General features: G+C 47.5%; 1 protein-coding gene across 7 annotated transcripts in view; it reads right to left on the bottom strand.

Moving 5' to 3' along the window:
• Positions 1 to 12,998: 12,998 nt before the first annotated feature.
• ENTPD6 (ectonucleoside triphosphate diphosphohydrolase 6) overlaps positions 12,999 to 17,087 on the bottom strand; it is a 44,131-nt gene continuing 40,042 nt past the window's right edge. For all 7 annotated transcript variants that reach the window (XM_035005721.1, XM_035005724.1, XM_035005720.1 and 4 more), the window contains 3 exons: positions 15,561 to 15,617; positions 14,280 to 14,392; positions 12,999 to 14,168 (listed from right to left, as the gene is read on the bottom strand). In XM_035005721.1, coding sequence (XP_034861612.1) covers positions 14,070 to 14,168; positions 14,280 to 14,392; positions 15,561 to 15,617 — 269 coding nt within the window. In that variant the 3' untranslated portion in view covers positions 12,999 to 14,069. The remainder of the gene's footprint in view (positions 14,169 to 14,279; positions 14,393 to 15,560; positions 15,618 to 17,087) is intronic.

The raw sequence follows: 17,087 nt of genomic DNA on the forward strand, positions 1-17,087 counted from the left end.
AAAAAACATACTCCTGCTGGCATCTCTCCTTCCCTCCATCCCATGAGACTGTTTCAGCACCCCTCTGCTCTTGCTCCTCCTCCTCCCCAAAGCAGGGTCACCTGGTTCCTACCTGCAGACCCTGGGCTTAAGGACCCCTTGCTCACTCTTACCAGCAACTCAGGTCCACACATATTAACATCACTGCTGGTGTTCCTCAAGGCTATAACAAGTCCCTGGCTTCAGCCCTGCTCTCACTGATCCTGATCTCATCTTGGCCTCTGTAGTTTCTATATCAACAAGAACACTTATAGATTGGTACTTTGAAAAACTGGTAGTATTCCTTTTTTAAAAAAATTTTATTTATTTATGTAATCTCTACACCCAATGTGGGGCTTGAACTCATGACCCCGAGATCAAGAGTCACATTGCTCTTCCGACTGAGCCAGCCAGGTGTCCTGGTAGTATTCCTGAAAGTTAAACAAATACCTGCCTTGGAACCAGCTATTCTAGTCCAAAGAAAATACCCAACAGAAATGAATGCTTATGCCAACCAAAAGGCATACACAAAAATGTTTGTAACAGCCTTATTCAAAACTGTCCAAACTGGAAACCATGCAAATGTCCATTAACACTGGAGTGGATAAATACATTGTGCATATTCCCACAGCTGAATAGTCTGCAGTGGTGAAAATGATCAGCCACAGCCGGGAACGGAGGCGAATAATGCTGGGTGAGAGCACTGGAACTAGAGCACATCCTGTAGGATTCCATTTACATGATGCTCTAGGACAGGCAAACCTCTAGGACATCAGCCCTAAGAATGGTGTTTGAATTTGAGGGGTGAATACCACTGGGGATGATGTGAGTCTGGGGGGTCTGGGAAAACTATTGCAGTATGGCGTGAACAAGTGTAAAAGTTCACTGTGTGCACACCAGGAGCCAGCCCCTTGTGGGGAACATCTGTGGGTGTGGTGGACACCACAGACCCGGGGCAGAGCCTGGGGGCTTCACACTGTGCAACCCCTGGCCTTCCACCGTCTCCTCACCAGCTTATCCTATTTCCTCCCTCCACAGCCAACCGGGCTCCAGATCCTTTTTTAGGCCAGTGGCTTTCTGCCTACTTCCAGATCAGGTGCCAACACCACAAAGGGCTGGTGGGCATCTTCTCTCCCAAGTTCCCAAGGACTGTCTCAGGAACTGGTCCTCCAAGAAGAAGCCTGGGGCCTCTAGCCGCTTTGTTCTCTGTAGGTCTAGACTCCTTTCACCCATCCTCAGTTGCTCTTTAAGTCCTCCTGCTGGGATTCCTGCTATAGTTTCCTAATGGGTTCCCTTTCCTCGCAGACACTCTCCAGAACTGTCCTACACAGGCTGCAGAATTGGACACTCCCTCAGCAGAAGGCTGAGCCCAGTACTGCTCTTACAAACCCCAACCCCAACTGGGTAAGCTTCCTAAGCGAGTCTCAGCCACTCCCTGGCAGGCCTCTGGGCAGGTATGGGGCTGGCCTAGAGGGGGACCTGATGTGCAGGCGGTGATGGGGGGGGGGCACCTGACTGCCGTGGGCAGGCATTCTGACATGTCTGATTCCAAAGGAATCAGGAAGGAGCGGGAGTGTCAGAAGTGAGGTGAGGGTGGGGAAGAGCCCCAGAACTGTGGAGCTTGGGGCTGCCTGTGTTGCTGTGAGGGGCTGGGAAGGACACACAGCCAGGCTTTACAGGCCTTCCCATTCGGGTTCTTGCTCCACGGCCCCTTGCAGCCTTTCCCTGAGTGGAAGGCAACCCAGCCCCTCACCCTCATGGAGTCCCTTCCTGGAGGAGTGGGATGTCGCCACTCTACCCGCATGGGTACCTGGCCCTCAGTGAAGCTCCTGCCTGGCTTAGGGCTGCATCTGAATCGGCTGCCTCTGCTTATCTAGGGCAGGGGCAGCAAACTGCAGTCCTCAGCCCTTACATGGCCCTCAAGCTTGGAATATCTTTTACATTTTTATTTTTTTTAAAGATTTTTAAAATTTCTTTATTTGACAGAGAGAGACGCAGTGAGAGAGGGAACACAAGCAGGGGGAGTGGGAGAGGGAGAAGCAGGCTTCCTGCTGAGCGGGAAGCCGGATGCGGGGCTCAATCCCAGGACCCCAGGACCACGACCTGAGCCAAAGGCAGATGCTTAACGACTGTGCCACCCAGGCGCCCCTGCCTTTTACATTTTTAAATGATTGAAAAAAAAAAATCAAAAGAATAGTAATTCTTGATATACAAAAATTATGAAATTCAAATTTCAGCATCTGTAAATCAAGTTTGATGGGAACACAGCTGCAATCATTCTTTTACATTTCGTCTAAGGCTACTTTCACACTTCCACAGCAGAGCTGAGCAAATGGGACAGAGACCACATGCCTGCAGAGCCTAAAGTATTTACTATCTGCCCTTAACAGAAAGAGGCTGCTTCCCCTGACCTGGAGTACGTCCCCAGCACTGCCTCACATGTGTGGGCTCCACGAGTGTACACGGAATAAAGTAGTTCCCAGCGGATCTGTGTGCAGCATGGCAGCTAAGGTGGACTGGGGGGTGGGAGAGGTGGCTGGCCCAGGCACGACTCTTGAAGCTTCTTTAGTATATGTGCTGCCTAAGAGAGCACTCTTGAAGCTTCTTTAAAATTCATTACATCACATCAAGGAAATGCATGGTCAAACCGCAGCGGGGTACCCGAACTCACCTGTTAGAATGGTTAGCATTAAAATGACCCGTGAAAGTACCAAGTGTGGGTGAGGATGTGGAGCACTGCTAGTGGGAATGTAAATGGTAATTCACACTGGAAAATGGTTTGGCAGGTTCTTATAAAATAGTTAAACATACACTTACCATATGTCCCAGCTATTCCACTTGTAGGTTCAGGCATTCCTCAAAGATATTGTAGGTTTGGTTCCAGACCATAATAAAGTGAATACCGCAATAAAGCAAGTCAAATGAATTGTTTGGTTTCCCAGTGTATATAAAAGTTATGCTTGGGTGCCTGTGTGGCTCAGTGGGTTAAGTGTCTGCGTTCGGCTCAGGTCATGATCCCGGGGTCCTGGGATCGAGCTCCACATCGGGCTCCCTGCTCAGTGGGGAGTCTGCTTCTCCGTCTGCCCCTCCCCCTGCTCGTGCTCTCTCTCTCTCTCAAATAAAATCTTAAAAAAAAAGTTATGCTTACAGGGTGACACAGTTAAGCATCCGACTCAAGTGCATGCTCTCTCTCTTAAATAAATAAATAAATAAATAAATCTTAAAAAAAAAGTTATGCTTACACTATACTGTAGTATATTAAGTGTGCAATAGTATTATATCTAAAAAATGTATGTACCTTAATTTAAAAATCAGAGCCACCATCGGAGCTGTCAGTGAGTCAGAATCACTGATCACAGATCACCATAACAAATTTAATAATAATGAAAAAAGTTTGAATTATTCCAAGAATTACCAAAATGTGACATAGAGACACAAAGTGAGCAAATGCTGTTGGAAAAATGGTACCAACAGATTAGCTTGATGCAGGGTTGTCACAAACCTTCAATTAAAAAAAAAAATTATCTGTGAAGTACAATAAAGCAAAGCACAATAAAATGAGGTACACTTGTATTCATCCAAGAGAAATAGAAACATGTCCACAAAACAACTTGTGCAAGAATGTTCACAGAAGTCTTATCATTAAAGTCCCAAACTGGAAACAGCGCAGGTGACTGTCAACAGGAAGAGGAGAAAACAAAGTGGAGAATACAGAAATAATGTACTCCTACTCAACAATAAAAAGGAATAAACTGCTGATCCACACATTGATATCGGTGAATCTCACAAACATCTTGAGCCGAAAGCCAGACACAAAAGAGCACATACTGTAGGATTCCATTTATATGAAGTTCTGGAACTGGCAAAAGTACCATGCTGTGATGGAAATCAGAACTGTGGTCTCCAGGGGCCAAGGGTTGGTGGCTTGTCTCAGGACTTTCTGGGCTGACAGAATAGGGGTATGGGCCCCATGAGTGTATTTGCCAAAATTGTTTGAACTGTATAATTAAGATCTGTACATCCTACAATATGAATATACCTCAACAAAAATATTCTTAAAGAAATTCAGTAGGTCAGAAGTAAAAGCCCAAACGATCTTCAGTTCCAAACACGGTGCAGCCTTTTGCAAATCCAGGCCTGTAGGAAGCAGCACCAAATTCTAAGATTCATTTTGTGCAGAGGAATTTCAGCTGAAGCTTTGAGCCAACTGTGAAGACTCCATGCAAGAGGGAAGTGAAGGAAGTCTTCTTGCATTAAACCTATTTGCTTTGCTGACAGTTTAACCTCACTGTCTGGCTTGGGTGGAGTCCTGGCCAGGCACTCCCATTGAGTAAACAAAAGGATTATTGGCTCCATGAGGAAATTGGAGGGTGGGGAGGGAAGGTCAATGTCCCTATTCTCAGAGGTTTTCAATTCTCCTGCTTTCTTTTTTTTTTTTTTCTTTTAAGATTTTATTTATTTATCTGAGAGAGAATGGGAGACAGAAAGCATGAGAGGGGGAGGATCAGAGGGAGAAGCAGACTCCCCGCCAAGCAGGGAGCCCGATGCGGGACTCGATCCCGGGACTCCAGGATCATGACCTGAGCCGAAGGCAGTTGCTTAACCAACTGAGCCACCCAGGCGCCCCTCTCCTGCTTTCTTTCAGCCAACCTTTCATTATTCAGTAGGCCGGTGAGAGCTCTTCCCCAGGAGCCCAGAACTTGCAGGACCCAGGGGTTCAACAGGAAGGAGCAGACCTGACTCCTCCCCAGGGAGGGGATTTTCTCTTAGCCCACAAGTTCAAGGGGTGTCCATGATGAGAATGGAAAAAGTCTAAGGGTTGTCTTTCCATTTTGATTCCCTTTGCTCTGCAGAAGCCTTTTAGTTTATGTAGCTCCACTTGTTTATTTTGCTTTTGTTGCCTTTGCTTTTGGAATCAGATCCAAAAGATCATGCCCAAGGCCGATGCCAAGGAGCTGACCACCTAGTTTTCTTCTGGGAGTTTTATAGTCTCAGGGCTTCTGTTCAAGTCTTTAACCCACTTTGAGTTAATTTTTGTGTATGGTGAAAGAAAGTGGTCCACTTTCATTCTTTTGCATGTGGCTGTCCAGTTTTCCCAATACCATTTATTGAAAAGACTGTCCTTTCTCCACTGAATATTCATCTCCTTTGTCATAGATGACCATATAATTGTGGGTTTATTTCTGGGCTCTCTATCCTGTACCATTGATCTTTGTGTTTGTTTTTATGTCAGTACCATATCATGTGGGAAATAAAGGCAAAAGAATTAAATTTCCTTCCTACTTACAGCCCACTGACAAATCCCTGAAACAGGTAGAGTGACCTTCCTCTGGGAGCTCAGCTGCCTTGCTGTTGATGCTAAGGGCAAAAGGCAATCTTAGCCTGACACCCCCAGGATCCTTTAAGTCTACTTTAACATATAAATTCCTTTGGAAACCTCCTTTATCTCTAACTGCCCCTCCCACCACCACCATACATGTTAGCCATCATCCTCCAAGTATATGGCCCACTGATACCATCTGAAGGGTCTCATGACTGAGGGTTTACTAAACAATAATAAATGACCTTTTCCTAACAATAGCTAGCCCCCTCAGGATCCTGGAAACCTTGTTTCCAAAATAGCTTGAAGGCTTGTGCTATCCCTAACCCCTCCCAACTTGAAAGTATATAATCAGCCACTCCTCATGACCCCAGTGCAGCCCTTTCTGCCCATGGGTCCTGTCCTTGTGCTTCAATAAAACCATCTTTCTGCAGCGAAGATGACTCAAGAATTCTTTCTTGGCCGTTGGCTCCAAACCCCACCACTTCATACTACATCACCACACTGTTTTGATTACTACAGTTTTGTAATACAGTTTGAAATCAGGGCTTTGTTCTCTTTGTTCTTCTTTCCCAAGATTGCTTTGGTTGTTTGGGATCTTTTGTGTTTCCATATGAATTAGGATTTTTTTTTTCTGTGAGGAATTCTGATAGGCATTGCATTGAATCTGTACATTGATCTGGATAGTATGGACATTTTAACAATATTAATTCTTCTAATCCATAAACATGGAATATCTTTCCATTTATTTGTATTTTCTTCGATTTCTTTCATCAGTGTCTTATAGTTTTCTGTGTACAGGTCTTTCAAAAGCTTTTGCACAGCAAAGGAAATCATCAACAACACAAAAAGGCAACCTACTGAATGGGCAAAAATATTTGCAAATCATATCTGATAAGGGGTTAATATCCAAAATATATAAAGAAATCATACAACTCAATAGCAAACAAAAGACAAATAATCCAGTTAAAAAATAAGCAGAGGATCTGAATTGACAGTTTCCCAAAGACATATAGATGGCCAACAGACACATAAAAAGGTGCTCAATATCACTCATCATCAGGAAAATGCAAATCAAAACTACAATGAGATATCACCTCACACCTCTCAGAATGGCTATTATCAAAAAGAGAAGAAATAATGAGTTTAGGAGAGAATGTGGAGAAAAAGGAACTCTTGTGCACTCTTGGTAGGAATGCAAACTGGTGCAGCCAATGTGGAAAACAGTATGGGGTTCCTCAAAAAGTTAAAAATAGAACTACCAGATGATCCAGCAATTCTACTTCTGGGTATTTACTGAATAAACAGAGACATTAACTCAGAAAGATATACACACCTCCGTATTTACTGCAGCATTATTTACAATAGGCAAGATATGGCAACAACCTAAGTGTTCATCAATGGAGGAATGGATAAAGAAGATGTGGTGTGTGTGGTGTCTGTGTCTGTGTGTATACCTTATAATGGATTACTATTCAGCCATAAAAAGAATGGACTCTTACCATTGTGACAATGTGGATGGACCTTGAGGGCATTATGCCAAGTGAAGTAAGTCAGACAAAGACCATATGATCTCACTTATATGTAGGATCTAAAAAAACAGAACAAACAAAACAAATAAGCCCAAGCTCACAGATACAGAGAACAGATAGGTGGTTGTCAGAGGCAGGGGGCAGGGGGGTGGGCGAATTGGAAGAGGATGGTCAAAAAATTACAAAATAATCAAGTCCTGGAGATGTCATGTACAACATGGTGACTATAGTTAATAATACTGTATTGTTTATTTGAAAGTTGCTGAGAGAATAAATCTTAAAAGTCCTCATCACAAGAAAAAAATGTTTAAGAAAAAATGTTTCTAACTAAGTATGGTGACAGATCATAACTAGACTTAGTGTGGTGATCATTTTGCAATGTGTACAAATACGAAATCATTATGTTGCACACCGGAAACTCACATAATGTTACATGTCAGTTATACCCACTTAAGGGAAACCTGCTCTTTTAGGCTTTTGCCCTTTTGGAGTTACCATCCTCATTTTTTATTTATTTTTATTACTTACTTATTTGTTTTTTTTTTTGAGAGAGGGGGAGAGAGGGGTGTGGAGGGGCAGAGGGAAAGAGAGGGAAAGAGAGAAACCCAGATTACACACCCAGCATGGAGCCCGATGCAGGGCTCAATCTCACAACCCTGAGACCATGACCTTAGCTAAAATTATGAGTTGGATACTCAACTGACTGAGCCACCCAGCTGCCTCTCCAGTCCTTTTTTTTTTTTTAAAGATTTAATTTGTTTATTTGACAGAGAGAGACATAGCGAGAGAGGGAACACAAGCAGGGGGAGTGGGAGAGGAGGAAGCAGGCTTCCCAAGGAGCAGGGAGCCTGACGCAGGGCTCGATCCCAGGACCCTGGGATCATGACCTGAGCCGAAGGCAGATGCTTAATGACTGAGCCACCCAGGCGCCCCCCAGTCCTCATTTTTTTTAAAGGATTTTATTTATTTATTTGACAGAGAGAGACACAGCAAGAAAGGGAACACAAGGAGGGTGAGTGGGAGAGGGAGAAGCAGGCTTCCCGCTGAGCAGAGAGCCTGACGCAGGGCTCGATCCCAGGATCCTGGGATCATGACCTGAGCAGAAGGCAGACGCTTAACGACTGACCACCCAGGCACCCCTCCAGTCCTCATTTCTTAAATTGCTGTATTAAGATATAATTTATACACCATAAAGTTACCCATTTAAAAGTGCATGATTCAATGGTCTTTAGTATATCTGCAGACAAGCACACCCACCAAGATAATCTAAGTTTAGAACCTTCCTACCATCCCCCCAAAACCCTATGCCCAGACCACTCAGCATCTACTCCCGATTCTCTCCCCCTCACCCCAGCTCCGGGCAACCACCAATCTGCTTGCTGTACTATCGAGTTGCCTGTTCTGGACACTGTATATGAACAGAGAATCATGTAATATAGGATCTCTGTCTGGCTTCTTTCACTAACTAACCTAATGTTTTCAAGGTTCAGCCATGATGCAGCAGATGTCAGTACTTTATTTTTACTGGCAAATAATGTTCCAGTGTATGGAGAGTCCTTAAAACCTCTCCATCCCCAGCAAGCTGAAAGCCCTGGTTTACATTCCCACTTCTCCTTGTTGCTTTAGGACAAGCCCTGTAGCCCCCTGAACTTTGGCATTTTTACTTGCAAAACCATCTGATCCTTAGCTGACCTCCAGATAGATCCGGGAAACCACGAAGCTGGTTTTTTGAGCACCTCACACCTTGGAAGCTGTTTGGAGCCATCCCACTGCCCTGTGTTCCACACCATAAAACGCAGCTCTGGCGCTCTTCTGACCTTGAGAGGCAGGAGGCCATATAGGGGGATGTCTGCTCTGCGCTATGTAAATCCGGAGGCAGACATGCAGATTTACAGAGCTGCACTTAAGCTCTTAAGTGGAAACCTTTATCCACCAATCAGTAACACAGAAAAGTAGGAATCAAATGTCAAAATGTCAAAATTAGATAAAGGGGCAGTTAGGTCTAGAGTTAGGTTTAATTTCTCTTGACTGTATAACTACTTTTCTAAATATCCCATCAGTACCTGCTCCATGGGCTGCCACAAAGATGCAATCACCCGTGCTTGATGCATAGAAAGCACTCCACAACAAAGGCCACCGTCATTATTTCAACTCAAAATTCAGGGACATTACATGCAAGTATGCTTACCTGGTCATTATGTTTAAGATCATTTTCAAGGCGAATCCAAAGATCTGGAGTGTGAAGAGGCCTTGCAGGTGCCTGATCCTGACCTCCTATCTGGGCAGGAATCTCTTCTTGAGCACCCTTGAGTGCTGACAGGGCAGGGATGCACACGACTAAGACCTTGTCTTCTAGGACATCTTTCCTTGTTACACAGAAACCTGAAAATACTCTCTGTAACTTGTGCCCACATGTCTGAGCTCTGGCCTCTGCAGTAACACAGGCAAGGCCAGAGTCTCACAATCCTCATAATACTGAAGATGCTGTCAGAGTACCATTCACCCTAAAGCCTCTCTTTCCAGGACTGTGCATGTGATTTGTAACAGGAAACATATTTGGCTTTCATTCCTGCTCCTGGCTCACAGCTCCCCAAACCCTTGGGATTTCCTAAGCATTAAGAGTAATGGGAGCATCTTTTGTTTTAATACTTGGGTCTTTTGTCCCAGGTTCCGCTCAACCACAGCTCATTCAACCACATCTGAATTTACGTTAATGAGGTGATTTATGGAGAGCCCCTAGGTGACCAAAGGGTGGGGGACAGTTGCCAAGGGGAACCGACTGTGTAATCAGAAGGTTGGAACTTTTAGGGGCGCCTGGGTGGCTCAGTCAGTTGAGTGTCCGACTCTTGGTTTCACCTCAGGTCACGATCTCTTGGGTTGTGAGATCAAGTCCCGAGTCAGGCTCCACGCTCAGTGGGGAGTCTGCTTGAAGATTCTCTCCCTCTGCCTCCCCCCACCACCTCTGCACTCTCTCTCTAAAATAAATAAGTAAATCTTAAAAAAAAAAAAAAAAAGCAGGTTGGACCTCTCAGCCTCCCCTAACCCTGACCTCTGGGAGGGGAGAGGGGCTGGAGATTGACCTAATCACCAACAGTCAATGACTTAATCAAGCCCACATAATAAAGCCTCTATAAAAATCCCAAGTAGGGGTTTTGAGAGCTTCTGGTTTTTGTTCTAAGATTTTATTTTTAAGTAATCTCTACACGCAATGTGGGGCTGGAATTTACAACCCCGAGATTAAGAGTCACATGCTCTACCAGCAGGGCAGGGCCAGCCAGGTGCCCTGATTCTGGTTTAGTTAACACATGGAGGTGCTAGGAGGATGGCACGCCCAGAGAGGACATGGAAACTCCACACTCCTTCTTCCATGTCCTGTCCTATGTGTCTCTTCCATCTAACTGTTCATTTGTATCCTCTGTAATAAATCAACAATAGTAAGTAAATTTTTCTTCTGAATTCTGTGAGCCTCTTCAGCAATTATCAGATCTGAGAAGGGGGTCATGGAAACCACTGACGTAGAGCCAGCTGGTCAGAAGCACAGGTGATAAGCTGGATTTGTGCCTGGTGCCTGAAGTGGGGGTGGGGGCACATGTGTGGTCTGCACTAACTGCAGGTAGACAGTGTCAGGCCACCCAATTGGTGTCACAGCATTGCTGGACCTGGGGTAGACCCTCTCTAGTGTCAGAGGGAGGTAACGAGCGCAGAGGGCTGAGTGGGTAGCAGGGGAGGAGGAGGTTTTTCCTCCGTAAGCATGACCTGACTGCCCCCGCTTCAATCATTCCTCACATCTCGTGCTCCCCAAATAAGTCATGAAAACAGCTTTACTACGCTGCACGTGCCATGTGGCTTCCCTGGGAGACTTCCCGACACTATGATTCTGCACACTTCTGGAAGAGCCCTTCCGAAACTGCCTCAGTGCTTTAGAGCCAGCCTTGATTTTATCCAAAAATGGTATTATCCCAGTTTGAATAGCATATTTGCCTTCCAGTGACTGTGAAATGGTTCTAAAAATCAAATCCATCTTGAAACAATAATTTGCTGTGCCTGAGGATATTCATAAGCATGTACTGGGAATTCTTAAAGTAATTAAAAAAAAAACCCAACAACACTGTTTTGTTAACTTTTAGAACTATCTCAGTGGAGAAGCCTTTCTAATTATGATCATGATAAAGTTGTATAAAAATGTAAATTAAATACATAAAAATAGTAAAATTGTGCATTGAAGAAAACACCATAAAGTCAAAAAGTAATAATAAAATGGGGAAAAATTTGCAACACTTTCTATCACAATGGCTAATTTCCTTAAGTATAAAAAACTCCTAAAATCAGGAAGAGAATGACCACAGTCTCTCAGAAAAATTGGTATGGGACATGGACAGACGTTTCATTGAAAAGGAAATGCTCTTGGACATACATACAAGATGAATTAGATCGGTGCACAGTAAAATTACCAGTTATTTTTTTACCTGCCAGTGAGGCAGAGCAAACAGGGTGGTCTGTAGCTTTGTTGGTAAGGAGGGCTCAGGGAAGCTGGCATGGGAAGCTGCCTGTGGAGTTGAAGGGAAAACTGAAAACATGGTCACAATTTAAAACGCTCCAGCCCTTGGATCTGGCAACATCAGGAGGGCTCATGCACAGGGATGTGGGACTGGAAACCACCTGATGCCATGGGGGTCCTGTCATCCAGATGCGGGACTGCCACCAGCCACTGCAAGACAGAGGCAGCTCAGTGCGCGCCGAAAGAGTAGCCGTTCTGAGAACAGGAAGGTGCAGGACATGTGGGCAGGAGGCAGTGTGTGTGGTGTGCCAGGAAGATCTGAGCACATAGATGCACATGTCTTCGCCAGTACCGTATCCCTAGTTTGCATCTTTTACATGTTCGGATGTGCATATGTAGCTACTTTTTTAAAAAACAAGAGCCTAATTTATAATCACAAAAGACAGAGCAAAATGACTTGCATACTTTGCTGGGCCTAAAAATATTCCATGACTTATTTGGTGATCTTTTGGGAAACTTCCAGTTGTTTCCATTTTTTCAGATGTGAGATCACTAACCTATAAATGGACCAAATCAATTTTCACTTTTACCTTCATACATATTTGATTCCTGGACTCTGGACTTCTTTAAATATTTAAAACTGTTAGATACTATGGAAGGAAAAGGCTGAGGAGACCCAGGCAGGGGTGATGAGCTGCTGGATTTTCCTGCCTTTGTCAAGCAAAGGTTTCCTAGCTGCAGCCCAAAGGTGGTTTTTTATTTAGGGGAAGCAGCTCTCCTGCTTTGTCTTTTTCTGCTCATCTCACATGTACATCTCCAGACCTCTGCCCCAGGGTTTAAGTTTTGGGGAAACCACTGGGCGGAGGGTGGTTAGTCTCATCTTGTCAGTGGTTTTTGCCCGGGGTGGGGGGGTGTTTCCCTCCAGCCTTCTGGAATTGGGGCAGTGATGATCAGACCACCGGATTAGGACCCTCCAAAAAGGGGAGAAATGCTCCCCTGTCATGTCCTGTGGGCATAGCACTTCTCCAACATCAAAGGAGGTTTTACGCTTGGACCCCTCCCTGCCTCCACCTGTGGGGATGAAGGGCTCTTGGAGGTGAGGAGTGAAACCAACCTCCTGCAGTATTCTGCAGAGCCCTTTTCCCCCAACAAGCCTCCACTCGTGGGCTCATTTGGCAGTCATGTCCATCGTGGTCCTGCTGTGGCCCTGGGCGATCAAGAGGCCAGGTCCTGTGCTCCTGCCCAGTCTTTCTCTGGTGTGCGACCCCTTTCCAGCTGTTTCAGATTAAAGCCAGGTCCTCACCGAACACACCATGCTGCAGATGCTGTGGGTCAGTCCCAGGGAGGATGGGAGCTCCACTGGGAAGGTGAGCAGCTCCCCTGGAACAGCCTGGGCCTCCACAGAGCCTGCCACCACGGGGACATAGGAGGGCCTGAGGGTGGCCACCATGTGTCCTTCTGTGGTTGTCTCCTCAAAAGGCGCACTGAGAAGACCTAATGTGCCACCTGTCACCCAGCCTGGGCAGTTCTTTGTTCCCACTATAGTGAACAGGGACCTCAGGGGCTTTCCCCCCAGTGCTGAGGTGGATGAACATTGCTGACACTCATTGAGAGGAGTCACCAGACCAGAAAACCTTATAAACTCTTTATTTTGAGTGGAACACATGATGTTTAGCTTATTCCATGTACCATACATTTACTGCAGGAACGACTGTGACCCTGAGGCCCAGGTCTCACAGAGCTCACACCCCAATGTAGGAGTGTGGGCCAGGGTCCAGTGGAGCTCCCAGGGTATGGGCAATGGCCCTGCACCCCAGCAAAGCCAGAAGGCGGTCCCAGGGACTGCAGCCTGCCTGACCCACAGTGAGGTGGTGTGCGTCTTCAATACTGCTCAGTTGCAAATGGCTCATGGTAGCGATACATCCACTGGGGCTCAGAACACAGTTGCTACACGAACACTCAGCAACACACGACGGAGACGTCACACACAGCACAGCCATAAATATTGTAAGCAGTTCACGCTCACATTTGGACCTCCTCTGTAGGGCTGGGGCACACGAGAGGTATTTCCCCCAGCCCCTCTTCCTATTCACAGGGCCAACTCTGACAGTTAGCTCCAAGCCGTCCAAGAACCTGAAAAAACCGACCTCTGGATGACCTCACACACCCACATCCAAGGAGGAGGCAAACACATTCAAGTCTGCCAGACCCCCTGTCCCAGAGGGCATGGTGGTTGCCACTTGGCCCACCCTGAGAGTAGCCAGGACAGCCTGTACAACCTCCCCACTGAGTCTCTGGGGAGAAGGTGAAGGTCTGCCCTGGGGATGGGAGGAGACCAGACAGGGGCAGGGAGATAAAACAAGACTCCTATCACAGAAACACGTTATAACCACTCCAACCCTGCAGACAGGGACAGGTGGGGGATGGCATGGCTGCATCACCCTGGCCTTGGCATGTGGCCTTTGCCTGTCTGGTTCACTGTCCACCTGGAGCCAAGGCAGAAGGCGCTGGGCCTGGGTCACATTGCAGCCCTCTGCCTGTCCAGAGGCAGGTCTGCAAGGCCAAGGGGAGAGGGGTGGCAGCCTGAGCAGTGGCTTCCTCCCAACATGTCAAGGGGTTTCACAAAGGTCTATTCTCACGAAGGTCTGTTCTCACGGAGGTGGAGCCGCTTCTGTGAGGATGGCTGGGAGCGGCTTGGCCGCTACAAGGCTGGACTCTTCTGTCTGCTCAGGGAGTCAATGTAATGAAAGACGGCCCCCAGAGCCCAGCTGGTCTCAACATTGTTGATTTTCCGAGTCAGCTTGAAACACAAAGGGAGGGGCAGAGTGGGCATGGTTGGGAGACTGGAAGCAGTGCCCCCAGCCCTTCAGGCCATAAAGGGCACAAGGGGCACCCTAGAGACAGTCCGTACCTTCAGCACTTTGTTCTCTGGGAAACCAAACTCTTGGAGCAGCAGGCTGATGTAGGTGAGGTCCATGCACAGAAAGGGGTTGCCCTGCGGCCGGGTCTCCGCCGTCCGGCACACTGGGGTGAGAGAGCCCTTTCCCAATCAGATTCCAGGGTGTTCCCCCCCGGGGGGGGGGGGGGGGAGGGGGGGGGGGGGCTTGGGCAGACTGGCTCTGCCCACTCCAGGTGCCCACCCTATATTAGGCTCTGTGCTGGCCCCAGGTCCTCATTGGTTCTCACTGGTTTAGACAAGACTACAGCCTAGAGCAGGAAGGTGATTCACCAAGAGCACACCAAAAGGTAGAGTCTCAAGGCCAACCAGCCTCCACTGCGCCTGGCCTCCAAGACCAAGAAGGACGAGCCGAAGACCACAGTCTCACAGGGCAGAGCTCTGCACCCATGACTCTGGACACCTCTCCCAGGTGTGAATCTGGGCTTTCTGGGGAATGTAAATACCGACAAAGCTGTCTCAGAACATTCTACTATCCTTGAGGCAGATGAACAAACACACCAACAGTCTTCCCAAAATTCTGTTCAGAACCCTTTCCTGTTGAAGAGTCGTGGACACCAGGTATCCATGGGATAAACCCATAAGTGACAAGAAAGCTTAAAAAAAAATCCACTTGGGGGGAGGGAGGGGGAAAGGACTTTCTATAGAGAAACATATGAAGTTTAACTCTTTTGATCTGTAATTGGGAATAGCAACCGAAGAGCAGAATATTTACAGCCAGCCTTCATTTCATTCCCCATCAGGCTGGATTGTGATGGACAAAGGAGAGGAAGAGGGTCAGCCACCTGCAAATTCAAGGGGAAGAGCTCCTCACCCCCCACACGCTGGGTCTGCTGTGACCATTGTGAATTTGCTGGGACACTTTCAGGGGAAATCCCTGTAACGATCACCTGAGCTACAGTGAAGAAGTGTCAGAAGATGTGAAATCCAGAGAGCCCATTCCTAATACCCTAGGACTAGAAATATGCACTTTCAGAGTTGGGGACACTGAGGGTCCCCTCCCCCTCCCCCTGCTGCGGTCACACAGGACATGGTGGACCTGTGGCCTGGGCCCAGCAGTGACCCCGAGTACCCTCCCCTACCTCTGAACACTTGTCTGGCTGGCTGAATCAGGAACCAAACCTGGAAGCTCCCAGTACTGCCTCACAAGTACTAAGCTGCATCTACCACACGGTGGGGCAGGGTCCCTGCCTCCCACCCTGGCCCTTCTCACCCGGAAGGTCAACCACTACTCACCATACTTGGCCGCGATATCAAAGTCTCCGACGACAAGGCTGCCTCCCTTTTCCACATCTGTGGGACAAGACCAAGCACCTGGTCTGCACCAGCATCCCTGGAGCAGCGATGCCACCAAGGCCCTGAAGCTGGCACCCGTGAGGATGACATGGGGCAGTGTGTCCAGCCTGGCTGCAAGCCTGGGTGTAAGCAGGGCAGCGGCCCCACATGCACTGGTCATGTGTCTGAGGTGATGTGGCGGGAGGTGGGCAAGTGTTCCATGCAGGACCACATGGGGATGATTAGCAGTTATGGGTCTTCGAGGGTCCCTCACAGGAAGGTCACCAGGAGCCCTGGACCCCACAGACTGAGGAATCTCTTCATTTTAAGTTAAAAAAACAAAAGCAAAGAACCGGACATGTTTCCTCGAGCTATGGCCCTGAGTCCAGCAATGGTATTCTGGTATAAATTTTCTGAATGTGGAAAAAAAAAATTCTTTAAAAAACACCAAGAAGTGGTTTGTCAGGTCTCAGATCAAATGGGCAGAGCCCTTAAGGGCTCCCCAGAAGAGAGCAGAACAGAGTGGCCCTAGGCCTCTGTGACATTCCCAGGGAAGGAGGCATGAAAGCTGTGTTCCCCAACTCTCAAGAATGGCAACTGTTTCTTCAATGCACCCCAAAACCTCTACATTTGATAGAGCTGTCCCACACATTTATGTTTCATTATGAGGCAGCTGCTCAATGAACTGACTTTTCCTTGACTTTGGGCATTTGCTGAGTCAGCAAATGTCATCGTTGAAGATGGATTCCATTTCTGAAAACAGACCCAAGAGCTCTTTCAGAGCCATGTGTAACCACAAAAGGGAGTTGGAAGAGCTTTCTGAACAGCCCAGCATCTCCCGAGGTCACTCTGGGACGATGTCGGTTAAAGCCAGGGTGAGGGGCCCCAAATTGACAAGGTGATACTGGGGGGGGTCCCTTTGAGCTAGCCTGAAAGAGTGGAGCCCCCAGCACACTGCCAGGCCGGGTTTGCGTGTAGTAGACCCTGAGCACTGAGATGTCCATAGCTGGTAGTACAGATCAACAAACCCTTGTTCCAGCTATGGGAAGCCCGCAGGGGCCCTCAGGCCTAGCAGGCCAAGTAACTATGGGGCCAGCTACTGGGACGTACCTCAGGGACCTTGCTCTGTGCCAAAGACACCTGGGCCCAAGCAAGGGGTGAAGAGGTCACCTTCCATCTGGACTACCCACCCCTGGCTGGATGTGTTGCACACTGGGCCCAGGCAGCAGGTGGCTCAGTGAGCCTTGAGATACCATAGTGCTCATAAGCTCCTGAGGGTGGTCTGTGGAGTGCGCTGACCCCATCCCATGCCAGCCTGGGTGCCATATGGGGAAAGATGGCCACATGACCATGTCACAAAGGCTCCCTCAGCCAGAGACCTGGGGCCAGACAGGAACGACTAAGGGTCAGTTACACAGGTGAGTCAGTTCTGCCTTAGAGCAGAACAACTTGACAGCAAGTAATTGTTTCTGCACTGACAATGTAACT

This window comes from Mirounga leonina, unplaced genomic scaffold (assembly GCF_011800145.1).
Source record: "Mirounga leonina isolate KUSES-001 unplaced genomic scaffold, KU_Mleo_1.0 Mir_150, whole genome shotgun sequence".
NCBI lineage: Eukaryota > Metazoa > Chordata > Mammalia > Carnivora > Phocidae > Mirounga > Mirounga leonina.